We start from the raw sequence: 26,334 nt of genomic DNA, 5'->3' as shown, positions 1-26,334 counted from the left end.
CCCTAAACCTAATGGACTTGGATTTTGCTAAACGTTGTGGATTTCCGATGACACCTCTGCAGACGCCTATTCCTTTGAGGGGGATTGATGCTACTCCTTTGGCAAAAAATAAACCTCAGTTTTGGACCCAGGTGGTAATGCGGGTCGCCCCAGACCATCAAGAAAATTGCAGATTTTTGGTGTTGCATAATCTGCATGATACCATTGTTCTGGGGTTTCCCTGGTTGCAAATTCATAATCCAGTTTTGGATTGGAAATCTGTGTCTGTGGTGAGTTGGGGTTGTCGGTGTGCCTTTAGTGAGGCTCCGGTGTTTTCCACCTCTCCTCAGTCGCATGATGTTCCTGATTATTTGGCGGACTTTTATGATGTATTTAGTGAGAATGAGTCTGCGTCTCTGCCTCCTCATAGAAGTTATGACTGTGCAATTGAACTGAGCCCGGGGTGTAAATTCCCCAATGGTCGGCTCTTCAATTTATCTGTACCCGAGCACGAGGCTATGCGATCCTATATTAAGGAGGCGTTGGAGAAGGGTCATATTAGACCATCCTCTTCACCCTTAGATGCCGGTTTTTTTTTTGTAGCCAAAAAAGATGGATCATTAAGACCTTGTATTGATTATCGTGCCCTCAACAAAATTACTGTTAAATATCAGTATCCGTTACCCCTGATTTCGGATCTATTCTCTAGAGTTAAAGGTGCTTGTTGGTTTACCAAGCTTGACCTCAGGGGGCGTATAATCTTATTCGCATTAAGCATGGGGATGAATGGAAGACGGCGTTTAATACTCCGGAGGGACATTTTGAGTACCTGGTGATGCCTTTTGGGCTCACTAATGCCCCTTCTGTCTTCCAGTGCTTCATGAACGATATTTTCCGAGATTTTGTCGATAAATTTTTGATTATCTATCTGGATGATATTTTGATCTTCTCCAAGGATTGGGATTCTCATGTGGAACATATTCGGACTGTGTTCCGGATCTTGAGGGAGAATTCCCTGTATGTCAAAGGATCTAAATGCCTTTTTGGAGTACAGAGGATTTCTTTTTTGGGATTTATTTTGTCTCTGTCAACTATTGAAATGGACGCGGCCAAGGTACAGGCCATTCACGATTGGGTTCAGCCCACTTCTTTGAAGGCCCTTCAGAAGTTTTTGTGTTTTGCTAATTTTTATCAGAAATGTATAGCAAAATTTTCTAGTATTGCCAAGCCATTGACTGATTTGACTAAGAAGGGTGCTGATGTGTTAAATTGGTCTCCAGAGGCTGTTTCTTCCTTTCAGGAGCTGAAGCGAAGATTCCCCTTCCTCCCTGGTTTTGCGGCAACCTGATGTCTCACTTCCGTTCCAGGTAGAGGTGGATGCTTCTGAGATTGGTGCAGGAGCTGTTTTGTCCCAAAAGGATCCTGTAACATCTAAAATGAATCCCTGTGCTTTCTTTTCCCGAAAGTTCTCTCCATCTGAACGTAACTATGATGTGGGGAATCGGGAACTGTTGGCCATGAAATGGGCATTTGAGGAGTGGAGACATTGGTTGGAGGGAGCTAAGCATCAAGTCGTGGTCCTCACTGACCACAAGAATTTGATTTACCTAGAGTCGGCTAAGCGCTTGAACCCCAGACAGGCTAGGTGGGCCTTGTTTTTTACACGTTTTGATTTTGTGGTTTCTTTTCTTCCTGGAACTAAGAATGTCAAGGCAGACGCCCTCTCTAGGAGCTTCTTTGCTGATTCTCCTGTGGTGACCAAACCTGCTACCATCTTAGGCGAAGGGGTAGTTCTTTCTGCCATCTCGCCCGATTTGAGACGTACTCTGGAAGAGTTCCAGGAGGACAAACCTGAGCGTTGTCCCAGTGGAAAGTTGTATGTTCCTGACCAGTGGAAGAGGAGAGTGATGTCTGAAGTTCATTGCTCTGCTTTGGCTGGTCATCCAGGTATTTTTGGTACTAGAGATTTGGTGAGTCGGTCTTTTTGGTGGCCCTCCTTGTCTCGTGATGTCAGGAATTTTGTGCAGTCCTGTGGGACTTGCTCCCGGTCTAAATCGTGTTCTCGCTCTAGTGGGTTGTTGATGCCTTTGCCTGTCCCCAAGAAGCCATGGACCCATATTTCAATGGATTTTATCTCTGATATACCTCTCAGAGAATGACTGTTATTTGGGTGATTTGTGATAGATTCTCTAAGATGGTCCATCTTGTACCACTCCCTAAGTTGCCGTCTTCCTCTGAGTTGGTACCCCTGTTTTTGCAACAGGTGGTTCGCTTGCACGGGATTCCTGAGAACATTGTATCTGACAGAGGGGTTCAGTTTGTGTCTAGATTTTGGAGAACTTTCTGTTCCAAGCTGGGAATTCAGTTGTCCTTCTCCTCTGCTTTTCACCCTCAAACCAATGGACAGACAGAACAAACCAGACCTTGGAGTCATATTTGAGATGTTTTATTTCCGCTGATCAGGATGATTGGGTTTCATTTTTGCCCTTGGCCGAATTTGCTTTAAATAATAGAGCTAGTTCTGCCACTTTGATGTCACCTTTTTTGTAATTTTGGGTTTCATCCTCGATTTTCTTCAGGGCAGGTGGAGCCCTCTGCCTGCCCAGGTGTTGACACTGTGGTGGAGAGAATGCACCAGATCTGGGACCAAGTGGTGGATAAGTTATCTCTCTCCCAGGAAAAGGCCCAGCGGTTTTCCAACCGACATAGGACCATTGGTCCCCAGTTTAAGGTTGGTGATATGGTGTGGTTATCATCAAAAAATATTGCTATGAAGGTGGCTTCTCCTAAGTTTAAGCCTAGATTTATTGGACCTTACAAGATTTTGGAGATTATTAATCCAGTCTCTTTTCGTTTGGCTCTTCCTGTCACATTTAAAATCCATAATGTGTTCCATAAGTCTTTGTTGAAGAGGTTTGTTGAACCTGTTGTTCCTGGGGTGGCACCTCCAGACCCTGTATTGGTTGAAGGTAACATGGAATATGAGGTAGAGAAGGTACTGGATTCCCGTCTGGCTAGACGGAGACTCCAGTATTTGGTTAAGTGGAAGGGTTATGGTCAGGAGGATAATTCCTGGGTCTCTGCCTCTGATATTCATGCCAAAAGATTGGTGCGTGCCTTTCATCGGGCCCACCCTGATCGTCCTGGTGGCGTGGTTGAGGGTTCGGTGACCCCTCCTCAAGGGGGAGGTACTGTTGTGAGTTCATTTTCCCCTTTACCACTGAGGCCCGATGAACTCCCTCTTCTAGTAAAGAAAGATAGTGAGCCTGATTATCAGGCATCTGGGTCTAATGATGATGATTGGCTGAGTGGAGTTTCTGACTGGATATAAGGCTGTCCACGCCCGTCTGCTCTGCGGGTGATTCCTCTGTGGATCCTTGGATACCAGTCTGAATTCCTGCTCTCCAAAAGCTAAGTTTTCTGCTCTTCCGTTTGCATTTGTACGTTGTTTTTGTTTTGCTGGATTTCTGTCATTCCCTGCTGGGGTGATCTGATTTCCTTTAGCTCTGTCTTCAGAAAATACCTGAGTGCTGATACAGTTTTTGAAGCCTAGCTGCTTCAGGGCCTTTTTCCATATCAGCCTGTTGGTTTATGTCTTTTCAGGGTTTTTGCAGATTGCAGACAGCAGCTGTCCTATCCTGTCCTATTTTAGTGAGTTTGGGCCCCATTGTTTGCTCAGCCTATCTTTCTATCTGTGTGTGTTTTTTCATCTTGCTTCACCGTCATTATATGTTGGGGGCTGCCTTTTACTTTGGGGTCTGCTCTGGGGCAGTTTAGTTTTCCTTTTCTGTCTTTAGGCTATTTAGTTTCTCCGGCTGTGATCGAGGGGTCTAGGGCACCGTAGGAACCCCCCACGGCTACTGCTAGTTGTGTTGTTAGGTTCAGGGGTCTGCAATCTGATAGTTGCCAACTTCTCCGGTTTTCTGGACTTAGCTGCTATTTTTGTGTCTGCCTCCTACGGTGACTCATTCATAACAGTGGTGGGCGAATGAAAGCTCGGAGTCAAGTATGACCCCAAGACAGCGGGCATGTTGCTGGGGAGTAATAGTGGAACCACACACAGAAATGGCAATGTCGGGCATAGGTGCATTAGTAGAGGGAGGAAACACAAGGAGTTCAGTCTTTGACAGGTTCAGTTTCAGATATAGTGAGGACATGATGCTAGACACAGCGTTTAGACAATCGCTGGTGGTTTCTAAAAAGGCAGGTGTGATGTCAGGAGAACAAGTGTATAATTGAGTGTCATCAGCATAGAGATGGTACTGGAAACCAAATCTACTGATTTTTTGACCAATAGGGGCAGTCTACAAAGAGAAGAGGAGGGGACCTAGAACCGATCCTTGAGGAACCCCAACAGTAAGTGGAAGATATGGGAAGGAGGAGCCAGCAAAAGATACAGTAAAGGAACAGTCAGAGAGATAGGAGGAGAACCAGGAGAGAACAGTGTCCTTGAGGCCGATGGAGCGGAGCATAGTGAAGAAGAGCTGGTGATCCACATTGCCAAACGCTGCAGAGAGATCCAAGAGAATTAGCATGGAGTAATGACCATTAGATTTAGCTGTTAGTAGATCATTAGAGACTTTAGTGAGGGCAGTTTCAGTAGAGTGTAAAGAGTGGAAACCAGATTGGAAAGGGTCGAGAAGAGAGTTATCAGAGAGATAGCGGATAAGATGGGAGTGGACCAGGCGTTCCAGGAGTTTAGAGATGAAGGGAAGATTAGAGACAGGTCTATAGTTAGAGGCACAGTTTTGGTCAAGGGATGGTTGCTTAAGTAGTGGATGTATGAAGGCATGCTTAAATGAGGTAGGAAAGATATCAGGAGAGAGAGGTTAAATATTTTAGTTAGGTGGGTGGTGACAATAGGGGAAAGGGACTGGAGGAGATGTGACGGAATGGGGTCAATGGTGCAAGTGGTTGGGCTAGAAGATGCAAGGAAACTGCTTACTTCTTGTTCTGTGACTGGTTCAAAATCAGAGAGTGAGCAAGATGCAGTGGGGGAGGGAGGACAGTGCATGGTATGAGGGGATTGGGAGATAATTTCCTGTCGGATCTGGTCAATTGCTTCATTGAAGTAATTGGCCAGATCATCAGCTTGAAGCTCCATGGTTGGGGCATGCACTCTTGGGTTGAGTAGGGAATGAAAAGTGTCAAAGAGACGTTTCGGGTTATTGGACAGTGAAGTGATGAGGGTGTTGAAATAGGTTTGTTTTGAGAGGTGAAGGGCAGTGTTGTATGTTCTAAGCATAAACTTATAATGGATGAAATCTTCAGGTAGGTTGGATTTTCTCAACAGACGTTCGGCGCACCTGGAGCATCACAGCAGGAAACATGTTTGCAGGGTGTGCCACGGTTGTTGCCGTCTGTGTCGTGTTGTTTTTTGTATAGGAGGTGAAATTTCATCCAGGGCACTTTGAAGTGTTTCATTGTAATGCTTCAATGCAGAATCAGGACATGAGAGGGAGGAGATAGGGGCCAATGAAGACTGCAAGTTCTTCATAAGTTTCTGGGTGTTAATGGCCTGTATGTTTCTATAAGTATGGACAGTGGGGGTGACCTGAGCAGCCTGACAGTTCTTGATAGAGAATGAAAGAAGGTTGTGGTCAGAGAGCGGGAGAGGGGAGTTTGCAAAATCATCCACTGCACAAAGCCGAGAGAAGACCAAGTCGAGGGAGTTTCCGTCTTCATGCGTTGGAGAGTTAGTAAGCTGCGAGAGGCCGAATGAGGAGGTTAGAGATAACAGGGGAGTAGCAGATAGGGAGAGGGGAAGAGCAATGGGGATGTTGAAATCTCCCATGATGAGGGTAGGGATGTCATAGGAGAGAAAATGTGGAAGCCAAGTGGCAAAATGATCCAGGAACTGATGGGAGGGTCCGGGAGGACGATATACCACCGCCACTCGCATGGAGAAGGGGGTGTAGAGTCTGACGGCATGGACCTCAAAAGAAGGGAAGACAAGTGAGGGTACTTGAGGGATAACCTGAAAGGTACATTTTGGTGATAGGAGCAAACCAACGCCTCCACCTGCTCTATTGTCTGATTTTGGGGTATGAGAGAAGTGTAGTCCCCCGAATGAAAGAGCAGCAGCAGTAGTATCTGATCCCCAGTAACGCCGAAATATTGACTTTTATAAATAGGTCCTCATACCTGGATTCAGTCACAGAGGTTTGATATGTCCCTCTGTTTAAGACGCCTCCCAGCTGTTTCGTCCCTACGCCGCCTCCTCCTGTGTTGCTGTTGGCATTACATGCCGGTGGGCGCCTGCGCTGTTCCACTAGTTCTCGGGTATGCGCAGTGTGTGCTGCCAAGGAACTGACATCAGGCTATCGAGCCCGTGTGTTTTGGAGTCCCCAGATCCCGCCCCACAGTGTGTTATTAAGTATTCACACTGCAGGGCTGTGAATCTTGCGCCTGCACATTGAAAATCTATAGCTTCACCTCCCCCCATCTCCCTCCTCGTCTTTCGTTTTCCTCCCTTGCGCCTCTTTTGTTTTCCTCGGCAGCGTCTGATGAGCTGAGCAGTTCACTGGCAGTTCAGCTCATCACCTAAGGTGTGTCACTGTAAAAACCCCGTACATTGCCATAAAATTGCATTATTGTATATATTATAAAGTCCCCTATTGGCTTCATAGTTCACCATCCCTCTATCTCTACCTCTATCTATTTTTCTATATATCTATCAATCCGTCTTGCTATCTATCTATCTATCAACTATCTATTATCCATATCTCTCTATCCATCTATCTATTCATCTATCTATCTATCATCTATTATTCATCTATCTCTCTATTCATCTATCTATCCATCTATTTATCTATCATCTATGTATATATTATCTATCTCCATCTATATATCCATCTATCTATTTTTCTATTATCTATCTATTATCCATCTATCTCTCTATCCATCTATCCATTTATCTATTATCTATCTATCCATCTGTCTATCTATCTGTCTCTCTATCCATCTATCTATCTATCCATTTATCTATTATATTTCTATCATCTATCTATCCATCTATTTATCTATCTATCTATCCATCCATCTATCATCTCTCTATTTATCCATGTCTATCTATCTATCTATCTATCATCTATCTGTCCATCTAGCTATGTGACGGACTCAGCTTCTGCTGAGCCGATTTTTTGAGTGGACCCTCTGGGCAGTGGCACCCACCCACCTAGGGTGAGCTGACCTAGTGAGAAACCACCCCCTGTACAGGGATTGTCAGGGGCATGACCAAGGGGGTGAGCCACCACGACTGCTGGGACCAGACGGCCGGCTCAGGGGGACACTAGTGAGTGTCCGGCAGCAGGACGAGCAGGATGCAAAACATAAAGCGAGATCATTGGGTTTCTTCAATAAACGTGGTTTCAAGCTTTAATCAGGTGCAAGGCATAAACAGTGAAGCACAGCAAAGTGCGTGCAAGGGCACGCCAAATGTTCAAGGCATAACACGTGCTAGAAATCATACCAGGGTCCAAGACAGGGTGCGTGCTAGGAGACACGCCAGGGTCCAAGACAGGGTGCGTGCTAGAAGACACGCCAGGGTCCAAGACAGGGTGCGTGCAAGGAGACACGCCAGGGTCCAAGACAGGGTGCGTGCTAGGAGACACGCCAGGGTCCAAGACAGGCTGTGTGCTAGGAGACACGCCAGGGTCCTAGACAGGGTGCGTGCTAGGAGAAACGCCAGGGTCCAAGACAGGGTGCGTGCTAGGAGACACGCCAGGGTCCTAGACAGGGTGCGTGCTAGGAGACATGCCAGGGTCCAAGACAGGGTGTGTGCTAGGAGACATGCCAGGGTCCAAGACAGGGTGCGTGCTAGGAGACACGCCAGGGTCCTAGACAGGGTGCGTGCTAGGAGAAACGCCAGGGTCCAAGACAGGGTGCGTGCTAGGAGACACGCCAGGGTCCAAGACAGGGTGTGTGCTAGGAGACACGCCAGGGTCCAAGACAGGGTGTGTGCTAGGAGACATGCCAGGGTCCAAGACAGGCTGTGTGCTAGGAGACACGCCAGGGTCCAAGACAGGGTGCGTGCTAGCAGACGCGCCAGGGTCCTAGACAGGCTGTGTGCTAGGAGACACGACTGTCACGTCCGCCATGTCTGCCATGTCTGTTTGTCTCAAGAACTCCTGGAGCGATGTGCATGCGCATGTTTTGTCTGCTGTCCTGCATGTTCGCTAGAGCTGTGTGCAGACTCACCTCATGTCTGAGCTGCAGGATCCCTGCGTTTCTGCTCTGCCTTCTGTGATCTTCTCGTCATGTCTGGAGTCCTTGATCATGTGATGTTTCTTAAGATCCTGCACTGTCTGGTTCTGCAATCATCTCGTCATGTCTAGAATCCCGGATCATGTGTTCTTCCTAGGATCCTGCACTGGTTGGTTCGGTGATCATCTCGTCATGTCTGAAACCCTGATCATGTGACGTTTCCTAAGATCCTGCACTGTCTGGTTCTGCTATCATCTCGTCATGTCTAGAATCCCGGAAGTGCTCCCCTGGTCCTGACCTGGAGGAGGAGGTGCTATGCCCTATATCAGGCCGCCTCTTCCTATGCTCAGGGCCTGATTATTGTGTTGCTTCCCTGCAAGGCTCTGGGTCTGTGGGGTTTCTCCCTCTATTCTGTGCCCTTGCACTTTGCTCTGTAGTGCGTCTCTGCACACGCTCCGTGCTCGTATTCCGCCTTTTGTCTTGTGCCATGTCTTGTGTTGTCTCTCGTGCCATGTTTGTCTTTGCCTTGCTTTGCCTTGTAGTCCTTCTGCTGTTCTTTGTCTTAGTCTGTTTTGCTATGTCTCGCCTTAGCTATGCTTTGACTTGTAGTCCTTCCTGCGTTCTCTGCCTCGCCTGTTTTGCCATGTCTTGCTTTTGCTATGCTTTGACTTGTAGTCCTCCCTGTGTTCTCTGCCTTGCTATTCCTTGCTTTGTGTTCCTCCCTATGGTCTCAGTCTTTGCTTGCTCTGCCTCGCTCTCTCTCCTATGGTGCTCTGTAGTGCTCCCTGGCACACGCACCATTCCTCCTCTCCTTAGTCCTCATTTCTTTGTCTAGTCCCAAGGTCTTCCCTTGGCCCGGCTCTGGGCTTCTGCCTAGGCTCTGCTGCTAGACTCTGTCCTCTCTCTGACCTGGCTCTGTTTCTGCCTGTATTCCTTGCCTTTTTCCCTGCCTTGTCCTTGCATTGAACCCCGACGTGGGTTCCCCTTGGCCGTCTCCTGTGCCGTGGTAAGTGCCACGTGTTTGTGTACAGCCGTGTGTACTGGCCAGTGTGGCGTGCCCCCTGCGTGGCTCCTAGCACGCAGCCCTTCCTTGTGCCCTGGCGTGGCTCCTAGCACGCACCCTGCCTTGAACCCTGGCGTGGCTCCTAGCACGCACCCTGCCTTGAACCCTGGCGTGGCTCCTAGCACGCACCCTGCCTTGAACCCTGGCGTGGCTCCTAGCACGCACCCTGCCCTGAACCTGGCGTGGCTCCTAGCACGAAGGTTCCTTTGCCCCCTCCTGTGCCTTAGTCGTGCCTCGTGCTGGCGTTACAGCCGTGCGCATTGGCCAGTGAGGTGTGCGTCCCTGCGTAGCTCCTAGCACACAGCCCTGCTCTGAACTCTGGCGTGTCTCTACACGCACTCTGTCTTGTATCTTGTGCCTTGGCGTGTCTCTACACGCACTCTGTCTTGTATCTTGTACCTTGGCGTGTCTCTACACGCACTCTGTCTTGTATCTTGTACCTTGGCGTGTCTCTACACGCACTCTGTCTTGTACCTTGTACCTTGGCGTGTCTCTACACGCACTCTGTCTTGTACCTTGGCGTGTCTCTACACGCACTCTGTCTTATCCTATGCTTTGGCGTGGCTCTACACATGCACCCTGTCTCGTTTGTGAACTCTGGCGTGTCCCCTACACACGCACCTAGCCTTGGACCCTGGCGTGTCCCCTACACATGCACCTAGCCTTGGACCCTGGCGTGTCCCCTACACATGCACCTAGCCTTGGACCCTGGCGTGTCCCCTACACACGCACCTAGCCTTGGACCTTGGCGTGTTCCCTAAACACGCACCCTGCTTGGATATCTGTCGTGCCTCCTTGCCTGAACCCTGGTTTGCCTGCCGGATGCCCGAAACCTGCCGACCGTTGCCAGAGGTCCGGAACCAGATGACTGCGGCCTGATGTCCGGAGCTGACGTCCGCAGCCTGATCCCTGGACCCTGTCGGTTTGCCAGCAGTCCGGAGTCCGATGCCATCATGCCATTACCTGTGCCTAGGCGTGCCATCTGGCACGTACCATGTTATGGACCTTGGCGTGCCCACGCGCGCACCTTGCACGTTTTGCTTGTTTTCTCTGTATGTGATCTTGTGTTATTCTAATGAAGATACCTTGCACCTACGTCTAGTCTCGTCTTGCTTCCTGCTCGTCCTTGTCGTCAGACACTCGTCTAGTGTCCCCTGAGCCGGCCGTCTGGTCCCAGCAGTCGTGGTGGCTCACCCCCTTGGTCTTGCCCCTGACACTCCCTGTATAGGGGGTGGATTCTCACAAGGTCAGCTCGCCCTCGGTGGGTGGATGCCACGACCCAGAGGGTCCACTCAAAAAATGGGCTCAGCAGGAGCTGAGTCCGTCACAACGACAGGGTCCTAGACAGGGTGCGTGCTAGGAGATATGCCAGGGTCCAAGACAGGGTGTGTGCTAGGAGACACGCCAGGGTCCAAGACAGGGTGTGTGCTAGGAGACACACCAGGGTCCAAGACAGGCTGTGTGCTAGGAGACACGCCAGGGTCCTAGACAGGCTGTGTGCTAGGAGACACGCCAGGGTCCTAGACAGGGTGCGTGCTAGGAGATATGCCAGGGTCCAAGACAGGGTGTGTGCTAGGAGACACGCCAGGGTCCAAGACAGGGTGCGTGCAAGGAGACACGCCAGGGTCCAAGACAGGGTGTGTGCTTGGAGACACGCCAGGGTCCAAGACAGGGTGTGTGCAAGGAGACACGCCAGGGTCCTAGACAGGGTGCGTGCTAGGAGACACGCCAGGGTCCAAGGCAGGGTGCGATGGCATCGGACTCCGGACTACTGGCAACGACCGACAGGATCCAGGCATCAGGCTGCGGAAATCAGCTCCGGACATCAGGCCGCAGTCATCTGGTTCCGGACCTCTGGCAGCGGTCGGCAGGTTTCGGGAATCCGACAGGCAAGCCAGGGTTTAAGGCAGGGTGCGTGCTAGGAGGCATGCCAGGGTACAAGCTAGGCCTGTGCGTGTAAGAGGGCATGACAGGGAATAGGCTAGGACCTGTACGTGCAAGAGGGTACGACAGGGTATATGGCAAGACCTGCGCATTCCTTAGAGAAGCACGGGGAGGTATGCCAAGAAGCAGGCTAGGGCCTGCGCGTGCTTTACAGAGCATGCAAAGCACAGTGCACAGACAGCATGGGTGCAAGGAAGCACAGAGAGCACGGCTGGGGCACTGGCTAGCTGGACTGGCTGCGGCACAGACAGACGGGCAAGACTGAGGCGAACCCGGCTGAGGCATAACAGGCGACACAGTTGTCACTGGCCGACGAGCATGGCTGAGGCACAAGCAGGCGGGCACGGCTAGGGCGGCACGGCTGAGGCACAGACAGGAGGCTAGGAAGGCCAGGTGCATGCAAAGGGCATGCGAAGAAACAAGGCAAGGTACAGAGCAAGGAACGGAACGTAGGCAGTAGCAAAGAGTCGGGTACAAGAGACATAGAGCTAACAGCGGAGCGTAGGCCGAAGCCCAGAGCCGGGTCAAGGCAGAGCCTTGAGACTAGCCTAGAAATGTGCAAGAGAACACCATAGGTCAGAGAGCAGAGATGGTGCGTGTGCCAGGAGGCACAACAGAGCACTAGGCAGAGAACAGGACTAGCAGCGGAGCGTAGGCCGAAGCCCAGAGCTGGGTCAAGGAAGAACCTTGAGACTAGCCTGGAAATGTGCTTGAGAAGCACCATAGGTCAGAGAGCAGAGGAATGTTGCGTGTGCCAGGAGGCACAACAGAGCACCATAGGTAAGAGAGGAGGAATGGTGCGTGTGCCAGGAGGCATAACAGAGCACCCCAGGTCAGAGAGGAGGAATGGTGCATGTGCTAGGAAGCACAACAGAGCACCCTAGGTCAGAACAAGGAAGACCAGGCAGAAACAGGGAAGCGGAAGCAGTACAAGGAAAGCATAGCATAGACAAAACATGGCAAAGTAGGCAAAGGCAGAGAACACAGGAAAAGGACTACAAGTTCAAGCAAGACAGAGACAAAACATGGCACAAAGGACAACATAAGACATGGCTCAGGACAAGAGGCAGAGTACAAGCACAGAGCGTGTGCAGAGATGCATGACAGGGCAAAGTGCAGGGGCACAGAATACAGGGAGCGACCGAGCAGACCAAGCGGCCATGCAGGGAAGCAACACGATACTCCGGCCCCGACCATAGGAAGGGGCGGTCTGATATAGCACCATAGCACCTGCACTTCCGAGTGAAGGACTTCTGATTCAGATCCTCCAGGATCATAGAGAGCATTGCTAGATCAGACTGGGCTGGACCATAGAGAAGGTCACATGATCAGGGGCTCCACTGAGAGGTTAGCTGGGTCAGACAGTGCTGGAACATAGGAAAGGTCACATGATCAGGGGCAGGACCACAGAGGCAACCACAGCAGGCAGAGCAGAGACGGGCGTGCACACAGCAATGGCATGCAGCCATGAGGTACGCGTGCGCATACACACTGCTCCAGGAGTCACGCAGCACAGCAGTCATGAGGTGCGCAGGCACACTGCTCCAGGGATCTTGCAGCATAGCAGACATGGCGGGCATGACAATCTTTCTATTTATCTATCATCTATCTATTTATCCATCTATCTATCTATCATCTATCTGTTTATCCATATATCCATTTATTTATTTATCTATCTATCTATCATCTATGTATCTATCCATAAATCTATCCATCCATCTATTTATCTATCATCCATCTATTTATCATTTATGTATGGCCATGGAACAAGGAGGTGGAATAAGATTCTGCAGGTGAACAACTGGCTACGTCGATGGTGCCGTCAGCAACGATTTGGATTTCTGGATCACGGAGTGAACTACTTATACGATGGACTACTTGCTAGAGATGGGGTGCACCTTACGAAGACTAGTAAGCATGTATTTGGAAGTCGCCTTGCTACACTTGTAAGGAGAGCTTTAAACTAGAACAACATGGGAAGGGAAGCAAAAGACCAGAAAAAGCCATACACCTGACAAATGCTATTGAGAACTCTGCTATTAGAAGTGGAAAGGAAGAACAAAGACGAAAGAATCTAATTAATAAAAATATTGGAGAAAGAGAAACCAATCACAAACTAAAATGTTTCTATACTAATGCACAAAGCATGGGCAACAAACAAGGAGAATTGGAACTACTAACACAGGAAAAGAAATATGATGTCATTGGAATCACTGAAACTTGGTGGGACAATACACATGATTGGAATACAAGACTAGAAGGATACAACTTATTTGCAAGAAACAGACTTGATAAACGAGGAGGGGGTGTCACATTGTATGTTAGAAACGCGTATATCTGCACAGAGATTGAAGCTTCAGAGACTGGGAGTTCTGTGGAAACTGTTTGGGTAAGAATACAAGGACAGAACAATGGAAAGGACACCATTGTAGGCATTTACTACAGGCCGCCTGTGCAAGCTGAAGATATGGATGAACTCTTTATGCATCAAATGGCCAAGTTCTCCAAAAAATATGACATAGTTGTCATGGGAGATTTCAACTATCCAGACATTTGTTGGGAATCTCTCTCAGGCAAAACTAACAGGTCAAGGAAATTCTTATCCTCTCTTGCTGACAACTTCATCTTCCAAAAGGTAAGGGAGAAAACAAGGGGAACTGCTACCTTGGATCTAATCCTTATAAACAGGGAGGAAATGGTTGAGGAGGTAAAAGTGGCTGGGACCCTAGGAGGTAGCGACCATGCTATTTTAGAATTTTGGATAACTAGAGGCGGAAGACCTGTGAAGACTCAGACGTCAAGGTTAGATTTCAGAAAGGCAGATTTTAAGGGATTCAGAAAGAGAATTGGAGGGATCCAATGGCTGGATATCCTTAAAGACAAAAATGTCCAGGAAGGATGGGAAATCTTGAAAAATGAAATTCTCAAAGCACAGTTGTTAACAATTCCGAAAAGAGGGAAGAATAGGAAGCAGTTAAGGAAACCAGGATGGATGAACACAGAACTTAAGCACATGCTAAAAAGGAAGAAAAAAATGTTTAGAAAAAGGAAAGAGGGAGGCATATCTAAAGAAGAATATAATGCTGTCTGCAGAACCTGCAGGACACAAATCAGATTAGCTAAAGCTGAAAATGAATTGAGGCTTGCAAGAGATGTCAAAAGCAATAATAAAGGATTTTGGGGATATGTCAAAAGTAAAAGAAAAGTCAAAGATGCTATAGGATTTTTACAGGATGAAAATGATGAAATGGTAAGACAGGATGTTGAGAAGGCTGAACTTTTAAATTCCTATTTTGCATCTGTTTTCTCTCAGAAAGGAAATGTAACATCAACTGTTATTCACTGTCCTATTAAGGGAATAGAAGAATCCAGGATATCTATAAACAGAAAGATAGTGAGGAAACACTTAGCTAGCCTAAATGAATTCAAGTCTCCAGGTCCAGATGAATTACACCCCAGAGTACTGAAGGAGATAGCAGAAGAAATTTTTGAACCCCTCTCTATAATCTTTGAAAATTCTTGGAGAACAGGAGAAGTGCCAGAAGACTGGAGAAGAGCAAATGTTGTTCCTATCTTCAAAAAGGGGAAGAAGGTGGACCCAGGTAACTATAGGCCGGTGAGTATGACTTCTATACCAGGAAAGATCTTTGAACAAATTATTAAACAACATGTATGTCAGTACCTGGATAAGAATGAAGTGATTAAACAGAGTCAGCATGGGTTTGTAACTAATAAGTCATGTCAGACTAACTTAATTTCCTTCTATGACGGTATCACTGATTGGGTGGATCAAGGAAATGCTGTAGATATAGTATATCTTGACTTCAGCAAAGCATTTGACAAAGTCTCTCATACAATCCTTATTGAAAAAATGATTAAGTATGGAATGGACAAGGCAACTGTTAGGTGGATTCATAACTGGCTTAGTGATCGGACCCAAAGAGTGGTCGTAAATGGCTGCACATCCAGTTGGAAGAATGTCTCAAGTGGGGTACCACAGGGCTCTGTCCTGGGCCCTGTATTGTTCAACATCTTTATCAACGATTTAGATGAAGGAATTGAGGGTAAACTGATTAAATTTGCTGATGACACAAAGCTAGGAGGGATAGCTAATACTAGAGAAGAGAGAGAGAGGATTCAAAAAGATTTAAATAAACTGGAGAAGTGGGCAGCAAATAACAGAATGGTTTTTAACAGGGAGAAATGCAAAGTACTACATCTGGGCAATAAAAATGGAAAAAGCATATATAGAATGGGAGGAATAGGGCTAAGTGACAGCACATGTGAAAAAGACTTGGGTATACTAATAGATCACAGACTGAATATGAGTCAACAGTGTGATGCAGCAGCAAAAAAGGCAAATGCAATTCTAGGATGTATTAACAGAAGCATACAGTCTAGATCACGTGAAGTCATTATTTCCCTCTACTCCTCTTTGGTCAGACCTCATCTGGAATATTGTGTCCAGTTTTGGGCACCACATTTTAAAAAAGACATCAACAAACTGGAGCAAGTTCAGAAAAGAGCGACCAGAATGGTGACCGGTCTGCAAACCCTGTCTTATGAGGAAAGGTTGCAGGATTTGGGAATGTTTAGTTTGCAAAAGAGAAGACTGAGAGGAGACTTAATAGCTGTCTACAAATATCTAAAGGACTGTCACATTGTAGAAGGATCAACTTTATTCTCATTTGCACAAGGAAATACTAGAAGCAATGGGATGAAACTGAATGGGAGGAGACACAGATTAGATATTAGAAAAAACTTTTTGACAGTTAGAGTGATCAATGAGTGGAACAGGCTGCCACGAGAAGTGGTGAGTTCTCCTTCAATGGAAGTCTTCAAACAGAGGCTGGACAGACATCTGACTGGGATGATTTAGCGAATCCTGCTTTGAGCAGGGGGTTGGACCAGATGGCCCAGGAGGTCCCTTCCAACTCTACGATTCTATGATTCTATGTATCCATTCATCTATCTATTTATCAATTCATCTATCTATCCATCTCTCTGTTTATCTACCAACCATCCATCCATCTATTTATCTATCCATCTATTTATCCATCTATCTATTCATCTATCTATCTATCTATCTATCTGTCATGTATCGGTCTATCTATTTATCTATCTATCCATTTATCTATTTATCTATCAATCTATCCAGCTATCTATCATCTATTTATCTATCTATCTATCCATTTATTTATCTATCATCTATCAATCTATTTATCCATCTATCTATTTATCTAGCATCTATCTATCTATTTATCCATCCATCTATTTATCTATCATCTTTCTATCCATTTATCTATCTATCCATCCATTTATCCATCCATCTCTCTATTTATCCATCCTTCTATCTATCATCTATCTATTTATCTATCCATCTATTTATCAATCCATCATCCATCCATCTATTTATCTATCATCTATCTATCCATCTATTTATCTATCTATCTATCTATCTATCTATCTTGCTATCTATCTATCTATCAATCATCTATCGGTCTATCTATTTATCTATCATCTATCTATCCATTTATCTATCTATCCATCCAGCTATACATCCATCTATCATCTATCTATGCATTTATCCATCCATATATCTATAATCTATCTATCTATCTATTTATCTATCTATCTATCATCTATCTATCTATCTATCTATCTATCTATTTATCTATCTATCCATCCAAACAGAATGTAAGTGTGGTTGTTTTCACACCTATATGTGCCTACACCTGACCCTCATACCTGATAAAAGAACTTTTATTCTCTCTTGCAATGAATCCTCTTCGGTTCGGTGGGATGCTCGGAGCCCCATGTGGATAAGGTCCTTGACGACCACTTGGCTGCCAAGCCTGCACTTGCGCCTGCGCAGTGGAGCGTGTCACGGTGCTCCATTGAAGATAGTGCCAATGTCTCACAAAACATGTGAAGTCTCCAAAGACTTTGGCACTTCTATCGAGGAGCACGTTGACCCGCTCCACTGCACAGGCGCAAGTGTGCCTGTCAGACAATGAGTATGCCACCGGAGGTGCGGGATTTTTAAAAGTGACAGCCGTGCTTTCCTGCCCCTGGCGAGGCAAGTACATTAGACACCAAAATGGCAGAGCAGCCTCCCGGATCTAATGGGAAAGTAATGTGGCGTCCCCCCCAAAAAATAGGGATGAAATATCTTGTCCTAAAAAGGTTTTTCCTTTTCTTATGAAATTGTTATATATAGAGAGGGACATATTTAGAACGTGTACCTTTTTTCTTTATATTACAGGCCGAAACCTAGAGAATGCCAAATTGCCTAGTAAATGGCGGTGTTAGCACGACTGGCAGGCCTGCTCAGGGCAGTCGGGCCTTTTTACACTTTTCCAAAAGATGTTGCCAAAATTAAGCAATGGCTTATCGCAACAGGTCAACAATTTCAAAATGTTGATTCATTCGCTCCAAGAATTTTCGATGAAAACAAAAACAAAAAATATTGCTTGTGTTCATGTCACTTTGATTCCGATTGCTATATGGTGGATAATCGAGGAAGAACATTGAGAACAGGCGCAATACCTTCCATATTCCCTCCTGTACAAGAGGGACAAACTTTAAGTAATGAACGTTTAGCAAGGAGAAAGTGTGGGCCAAGGAAAAGGCCGCGTCAGCAGCCTGAATCTACAGAATCCGTTACACATGATCCTTTATCCGGTCCAGAATCTGTTTATACAGATACTCTATACAATCCAGAATCCCTTGCAGCAGATCCTGGGAGCATGTGTGAACATTCTGCATCATCTGAAGCTAGGGTTACTAAATATGTTAGTATTGCCATACAGACTGATTATACTTTGGAAAATTCAAGCATGTCCTACACTGAAACATTTTCTAAAACAAGCAATTTTTGAGCATGCCTCTCCAGCCAAGTGTGACCAATGGATGAGTAACATAGTAAGATAGTTTTGAAGGCTGAAGGAAGACCTTATGTCCATCTAGTTCAGCCTATTTTTAGTGCAGCTGTTCTGCATTGTTGATCCTGGGGAAGGCAAAAAACCCACAGAGTAGAAGCCAATTTTCTCCATAGGGAAAAAAATTCCTTCCCCTAAGCTGGGTCAACCATCTACCTATAATATTCTATTATTCGTAACCTTCTATACTGATACTCACAAGAAAAGCATCCATTCCTTTCTTACATTCATTCAGTGAGTTGGCCATCACCACTTCCTCAGGAAGAGAATTCCAGAGCCTCACTGCTCTTACCGTGAAGAACCCTCTTCTATGCTGGTGCAGAAATTGTCTTTCCTCCAAACTAAGAGAATGCCCCCTTGTTCTTGTCACAGTCCTTGGTACAAACAGTTCATTGGAGAGATCTCTGTATTGCCCTCTGATATACTTGTACATATATATTAGGTCTCCCCTAAGTCTTCTCTTTTCTAGGGTAAATAGACCTAATTTTGATAACCTTTCTGGATATTGTAGTGAACCAACTCCATTTATCATTTTAGTAGCCGCCTTTGAACCCTTTCAAGTTCAGTAATGTCTTTCTTGAGCACCGGCATCCAAAATTGCACACAATACTCCAAGTGTGGTCTGACGAGTGATTTGTACAGAGGGAGAATTATGTTTTCATCTCGTGTCCCCAGACCTCTTCTAATGCATCCCATGACCCTATTTGCTTTGGTGGCAGCTGCCTGACACTGGGCACTCCAATTTAGCTTCTTATTGACTAAGATGCCTAAGTCTTTTTCCATGTCTGATTTCCCCAGCAGTTTCCCATTTAGTAAGTAATTGTAGCATCTGTTTCTCCTTCCCATGTGCATAACCTTACACTTATCTGGGTTAAACCTCATTTGCCATTTTTCAGCCCAATTCTCCAATTTACTCAAATCTGTCTGTAGTTGCAAACTGTCCTCCTTTGTGTTAACTACCTTACATAGTTTTGTATCATATGCAAATACTGATATTTTACTGTGTAAGCCATCCACTAGATCATTAATAAATATATTAAATAGTAGGGGGCCCAATACAGACCCCTGTGGTCCCCCACTAGTAACCCTGGCCCAATCTGAGGATGCCCCATTAATAACCACTCTTTGTTTTCTATCACTAAGCCAGCTACCTACCCATCTACACACATTTTCCCCTAGCCCAAGCTTTCTCATCTTACTTACCAATCTTTTATGTGGGACAGTGTCACATGCTTTAGAGAAGTCGAGATAAATGACATCCGATGATTCTCCTGGGTCCATTTGAGAGCTTACATCCTCATAGAAGCTGATCAGGTTAGTCTGACAGGAGCGATCCTTCATAAATCCATGTTGATATGGAGTTAAACATTTATTAACATTGAGATATTCCATAATGGTATCCCTTAGAAACCCTTCAAAAATTTTACCCACAACAGATGTTAAGCTTACCGGCCTATAGTTTCCAGGTTCCCTTTTACACCCCTTTTTGAATATTGGTACCACATTTGCTTGCCGCCAATCAAAAGGAACAGACCCTGTTTCTATAGAGTCTTTAAATATAAGGAATAGAGGCCTGTCTATCACATTACTTAACTCCCTTAATCCCCGAGGGTGAATGCCATCAGGGCCTGGTGATTTGTTCATTTTAATCTTACTAAGGCGGTTCTGCACTTCTTCCTGGGTTAGGCAGGTAATACTTAATGGGGAGTTTACATTATCACTCTGCATTTCCCCTGGCAAATCCTTTTCCTGTGTGAACACTGTGGAGAAAAATGTATTTAAAACATTTGCTTTTCCCACATCGCTCTCTATGATTTCACCCTCATTGTTCTTTAAAGGGCCGACACCATCAATTTTAATCATTTTACTGTTTATATAATTAAAGAATAGTTTGGGGTTTGTTTTACTTTCCTTAGCAATGAGTCTCTCAGTTTCCACTTTTGCTAAATGTATTTGTTTTTTACACATTTTATTTTTCTCTCTATAACTTTTTAATGCTTCTTCATTGCCTTCTTGTTTTAGCTTCCTAAATGCCTTGTTCTTGTTCTTTATTGCCCTTTTTACATCCTTATTTAGCCACATTGGTGTTCTCCTGTTCCTAGCCCTTTTATTTCTGTACGGTATGGCTAGCTCGCAGTGGGGGTGTAAAACTGATATAAATATTTCCCATTTATTTTCTGTGCTCCTATTTTTGAGGACATTGTCCCAATCAGTTCGGGGAAGGTCCTCTCTAAGCTGATCAAACTTTGCTTTCCTGAAATTCAGCGTTTTCGTAACCCCCTTCCAGGGCACCTTACTGAAGGACAAGTGGAATTGTGTTGTATTGTGGTCACTGTTCCCTAGGTGCCCATCGACTCGGACTTCTGTTATTCTATTTGGCCTGTTGCTTAACATTAAGTCCAGAAGGGCCGTCCCTCTAGTTGGGCCCTGCACAAGTGGTGACAGAGAATTATCCTTGGTCACTGACAGACATTGCTTTCCTTTCTGAGATACGCAGGTTTCAGTTTCTCGGTCTATGTCGGGGTAGATGAAGTCCCCCATAATAATCACCTCCTTGGGATTTGCTGCTTTGTCTATCTGTTTCAATAATACATTTTCAGTGGTTTCTGTTATATTTGGTGGCTTATAACAAACCCCTATGAGGATTTTATTACTTTTCCCTCCTTGTATCTCCACCCATAGAGACTCCACCTCTTCATTTCCCTCTTGTATATCTTCTCTCAGTGTGGGCTTTATATATATATATATATAGACAGACTCCACCCCCTTTCCTTTTTTTACGATCCCTCCTAAACAAATCATATCCTTGCAAGTTAGCCGCCCAGTCATAGCTGTCGTCTAACCATGTCTCAGTTATTCCTACTATGTCGTATTTTCCTCATAAATTACCAACTCCAGATCTTCAATCTTATTGGTCAGGCTTCTTGCGTTGGTCAGCATGCAGGAAAGAAGTTTTGCTTCCTTTTTCTTAGCTTCCTTCTGAGTACCCTGTCTTGGGTCCTCTGTACCACATCTAGTATCCTTGATTAGTTTGTCTTTCAGCTGCATGTTCTTATCTGCTGTTTTTTCTCTCAAAAATTAAAGATTTTTTTACATAGCTTGCCATTTTTATGGACAGTTTAATTAGAAGTGTTCAAAAATCCAAAACTAAAAGATATTTTATTAATAAATAACACTGGTCAACAGCATTTTTGGTGCCAAAGATATTTCATCGAATTTAGGGTATTTTTGGGGTGCTGATTCTGAATATGTCATCAGTTTTGCCAGATTGGCTCAAGTTTTTGAGATTTTTGGTATCTTATTTATAGCACTTGTTGGTAAATGCGACGCATCATCTCATTAATTTCTTTGGATTAGTACTTGAACTGAGCAGTTCTCAATATAGTTTTGTGTTAATTAGTGTTCTAAAAGTTTGTTCATAGCTTGATTTTTGCACTAACTTTATGTTGTTGTCTGTTTTCCAGTGAAAAGCATGAACTCATCAAGAAGAAGTTGTCTTAACGATCCAGACTCATTCTGTTACATTTGTGGTGAATACACACTGCCAAAACATAGAAGAAACATAACAGACTTCGTAAAAAAAGTGTATTTTGCCTATTTTGGGGTTATGCTTGGGGACCAAGACAAGTTTTGGGCACCACACATAGTGTGCAAAGCATGTATCGAATTATTACGAAAATGGAGCAAAGGACAAAGAAAAAGCTTCAAATTTGGTGTTCCAATGGTGTGGAGAGAGCCAAAAAATCATCATGATGACTGTTATTTATGGTAAACACAGGTACAGGCACATCTTCACAATGAGGGACAGGCCTTCTTGCAGATTCCATGTTACTCCCATTTTCGTTTCTTATGCTTATTGAATCCTTGCACTTGCACTGCACAGAAATAACAGTCATCATGATGATTTTTTGGCTCTCTCCACACCATTGGAACACCAAATTTGAAGCTTTTTCTTTGTCCTTTGCTCCATTTTCGTAATAATTCGATACATGCTTTGCACACTATGTGTGGTGCCCAAAACTTGTCTTGGTCCCCAAGCATAACCCCAAAATAGGCAAAATACACTTTTTTTACGAAGTGTGTTATGTTTCTTCTATGTTTTGGCAGTGTATATTCACCACAAATGTAACAGAATGAGTCTGGATCGTTAAGACAACTTCTTCATGATGAGTTCATGCTTTTCACTGGAAAACAGACAACAACATAAAGTTAGTGCAAAAATCAAGCTATGAACAAACTTTTAGAACACTAATTAACACAAAACTATATTGAGAACTGCTCAGTTCAAGTACTAATCCAAAGAAATTAATGAGATGATGCGTCGCATTTACCAACAAGTGCTATAAATAAGATACCAAAAATCTCAAAAACTTGAGCCAATCTGGCAAAACTGATGACATATTCAGAATCAGCACCCCAAAAATACCCCAAATTCATTAAAATATTTTGGACACCAGAAAAAAAATTTTTTTTCGTTGACCTGTGTAATAATTGTTTTTTATCTTAGCAGATGACTATACCAGGAGATCAGAGGGACAGCTGACATCTTCAATTTTTCAATCTGATGATCTTGAGATCCTACAAGATACAACTGAAGTGAATGCCATTACTCCAGATATACCATCATCCATTCACAGCAAAGATCTGTCATTTGATCCTATGAAACAGGTCCCATCTTCTGATTCATTACCAACTACTAAGGAAAATCAAAATCACAAAAGAGGCAATAAAAAACAAACTGCTCCTAAAGCAAAGAAGCCATTTTCATGTTCAGAATGTGGGAAATGTTTTACATGGAAATCACGTTTTGTTACTCACCAAAGAACTCACACAGGAGAGAAGCCTTTTTCCTGTTCAGAATGTGGGAAATGTTTTAACGAGAAATCACATTTTGTTAGACACCAAAGAACTCACACAGGGGAGAAGCCTTTTTCCTGTTCAGAATGTGGGAAATGTTTTGCACATAAATCACATTTTGTTACTCACCAGAGAACTCACACAGGGGAGAAGCCTTTTTCCTGTTCAGAATGTGGGAAATGTTTTAATCAGAAATTACATTTTGTTACTCATCAGAGAACTCACACAGGGGAGAAGCCTTTTTCCTGTTCAGAATGTGGGAAATGTTTTTGCAATAAATCAGATTGTGTTAAGCACCAGAGAACTCACACAGGGGAGAAGCTTTTTTCCTGTTCAGAATGTGGGAAACATTTTGCAAGTAAATCCCATTTTGTTACTCATCAGAGAACTCACACAGGGGAGAAACCTTTTTCATGTTCAGAATGTGGAAAATGTTTTAAACAGAAAGGGAGTCTTGTTCCACACCAAATAACTTACACAGGGGAGAAACCGCTTTCATGTTAAATGGAAAATAAATCTTGATCACCATCAGAGATCTCACACAGGGGAGAAGCCTTTCTCCTGTTCATAATGTGTGAAATGTTTTAACCAGAAATGGAATCTTACTAATAATAATAACCTTTCTTTTATATAGCGCTAACATATTCCGCAGCCCTTTACAGTTTGCACACAGTATCATAGCTGTCCCCAATTGGTCTCACAATGTAAATTCCCTATCAGTATGTCTTAGGAATATTGGAGGAAACCCACACAAACACGGGGAGAACATACAAACTCCTTGCAGATGTTGTCCTTCGTGAGAGTTGAACCCTGGACTACAGTGCTTCAAGGCTGCAGTGCTAACTACTGAGCCACCTCACCAGAGAACTCACACGGGGAGAAGTCTTTTTCCTGTTTAGAATGTGGGAAATATTTTAACCAGAAAGCGCTTCTTGTTAGACATCAGAGCAGACACACAGGGGAGAAGCCTTTTAATTTTCTTAATGTTGGAAAAGTTTTAACCAAAATTGAATCTTTTTAAATGGGTTGTCTCTTGTCATTCCTCATGTTTGCTGACAAAAGGATAGAACTAATCTTTATTAATTCCAAATGTAAAACTATACCCATAATTCACTGCCTGAAGGTTAGTCAGAAGGTGACTAATAGAAAAAACATAAAGCCCACATTTCAGTATATAGGGTGAGGTGACGTATACTCACTCACTCTCCAAGCCTCTTATTTCTACGGGTTTCATTGTCCTCATCAAAGGCGACTCATCAGGAGACTATTTAATAGTGATCTATATTCAAGCGAGACTAGACAAAATAAAACTAAAATCATTTATCATATTATCCGAAACCGTCAGAAAGCTAGCCACATATTGGCAGATCCCAAACTTCAAACTATATACTTCATATAGTTTTTACATCACGAGGGACACGGATCTATCATTCTACAGGAAACAACCTAGGGGTTTTCAGCCTCGGTTGGAAGAACACAGATCTCTTCCACTGACCATCGCTGAACCATGGATACATTTGGAGAAGCCAGGTTGTGATCCTCGGATCAACTGGCCTTTTACCTTGTATGGACTGAATGGATTGTCATCTTCCTACGCTTGTCGTTACCTCCTCTCTGTGCGTGCCACAGGTGGGGTAGCGATCCTGGGAGCGAATCAGCGGAAGGGTGAGACTCTGTAATGTGCACTCTGTTGGGTATTTTGCTGGGACTGTTCTATGTGTTATCTGCCTGTTTTGTGGTACAATAAAGCATTGCCCACACTGTTTTACCCTCAGTGTGTGTTGTCTGAGCAGCGTTATGCCCATGTTAAAGGGAGAGCCTGCGTTCGGTGGGACGATCCCTGATCCATGTCGTTTCAGCCAGCTGACTGGGGCGCCCGCTGACCACCCCATGTCTCCACAGGCATGCTTCAATAGTCTCAATGGGAGGCTAGAAGCTGCTATAACCCGATAGGCTCTGCCACATACAAGCAATGATCAGATCACCTGCATGTAGCAGAGTTGCTCACTTGCTATGAGCGCCAACCACTGGGCAGCACTCATAGGATACGGCAGTGACAACCATAGAGGTCTGCTGGAGACCTCTGGTTGTCATGTCAACCTATCAGTGACCCGCGATCACGTGATAGGGTCACCAATGTGCGGGATTTCTGGCCCATCATGTGCGAGAAAAGATGTAGGCTCAGTGCCAGAGCCCACATCAAAAGGAGGGAGTCCGACATCAGTGTACATTTACACCCGATGTCAGAAAGGGGTTAAAGGGGATTGTTTTTACAGAGACGGAAGTGGTAATCAATCATGTATACATACAAATAATTACAAAAATACACAGCTTCTAATGTTAAATAGTATAGAGTTAAGACTAGAAAATATAATTTGTGTAAATCATGTGTAGATATAAAAATTCAGGTAAATGTCAAATGTTCAAAAACAGCAAAAAGCAGAGATGCCGACCTGCCCAGACCTCCAAACAAATGCACTGTCAGGGTGAGTGAGCCCATATAGTTAAGATGGCGGCAACACAGGTGCAAGAATACCGATGACACAACCACTCACAACCTACCAATGTATGGAGGGGCGGTTGCTTGGTATATTAATGCACAATGAAGGCTTGTATGCGGCGCTGTTCACACAATGGTAATGCACAGCATCCAGGCCAACAGCCTATTAGGTACGCCCATACTATTAGATCAGGCGGGCTGCCTAGTGCTATCCAAATGCATCCAATGTGAACAGACACCACAGTTTACAAGACTGAATGGACCCAACTGCACCCTGAAAAATAAAGTGCAAAAAAACACATAAAAAATATGAGAGGTATTAGTTAATATTTTGGCCAAAATACGTATGCAAGTAACTCACGTCATGCGTTGGCCTAAAGAAGTGTCAAAGGACTCACAGAAATTGCTTCTTCTACTTTCACTGCTGCTGCTGCTAATGTTTTGGCGTTGAAGAATTGACGGTCCGGAGGTTGGAAGTCTACAGCTGCGATGTGAATGGTGTGATTCACTGCTGTCTTGGGGAAAAGCTCTCTTAAGGTTGTGTAAAAGCGTGTTTCAATACTCCAGCATTCGCTGTTCCCTTTCTAGGGTGGGAATCATCTGGCAAAATTTGCTTTTATAACGTCTAATAAAGTGGCAACCCAGTAGTCAGCATTATTCCTAATCATAACTATACGGGAATTATGTTGCAGATAGTGCAGCAAGAAGGCACTCATATGTCGGGCTCTACCATGAGGTCCAAGCCCATGCTGTGTTGGTGGCTGGGTAACAATGAGGCTCGTTTCTTCCATCCCATCCCACCAACCACGAATAACAGAGAGGGGAGGATTATCCTCTTCATCTGA

General features: G+C 44.8%; 1 protein-coding gene across 1 annotated transcript in view; it reads left to right on the top strand.

The window, feature by feature from the left end:
* The window catches only part of LOC141074063 (uncharacterized), a 47,779-nt gene extending 24,018 nt beyond the window's left edge, over positions 1-23,761 (top strand). The window contains exons 8-9 of the mRNA XM_073561579.1: positions 1,347-1,352; positions 22,907-23,761. Of these exons, the coding sequence (XP_073417680.1) occupies positions 1,347-1,352; positions 22,907-23,493 (593 nt within the window). The 3' untranslated portion in view covers positions 23,494-23,761. The remainder of the gene's footprint in view (positions 1-1,346; positions 1,353-22,906) is intronic.
* Positions 23,762-26,334: the final 2,573 nt, after the last annotated feature.

Source organism: Dendrobates tinctorius, unplaced genomic scaffold (genome assembly GCF_039654945.1).
Source record: "Dendrobates tinctorius isolate UK_male_01 unplaced genomic scaffold, ASM3965494v1 ptg000322l, whole genome shotgun sequence".
Lineage (NCBI taxonomy): Eukaryota > Metazoa > Chordata > Amphibia > Anura > Dendrobatidae > Dendrobates > Dendrobates tinctorius.
Note: the sequence above shows the minus strand (reverse complement) of the source record. Positions and strands in the feature narration are given on the sequence as shown.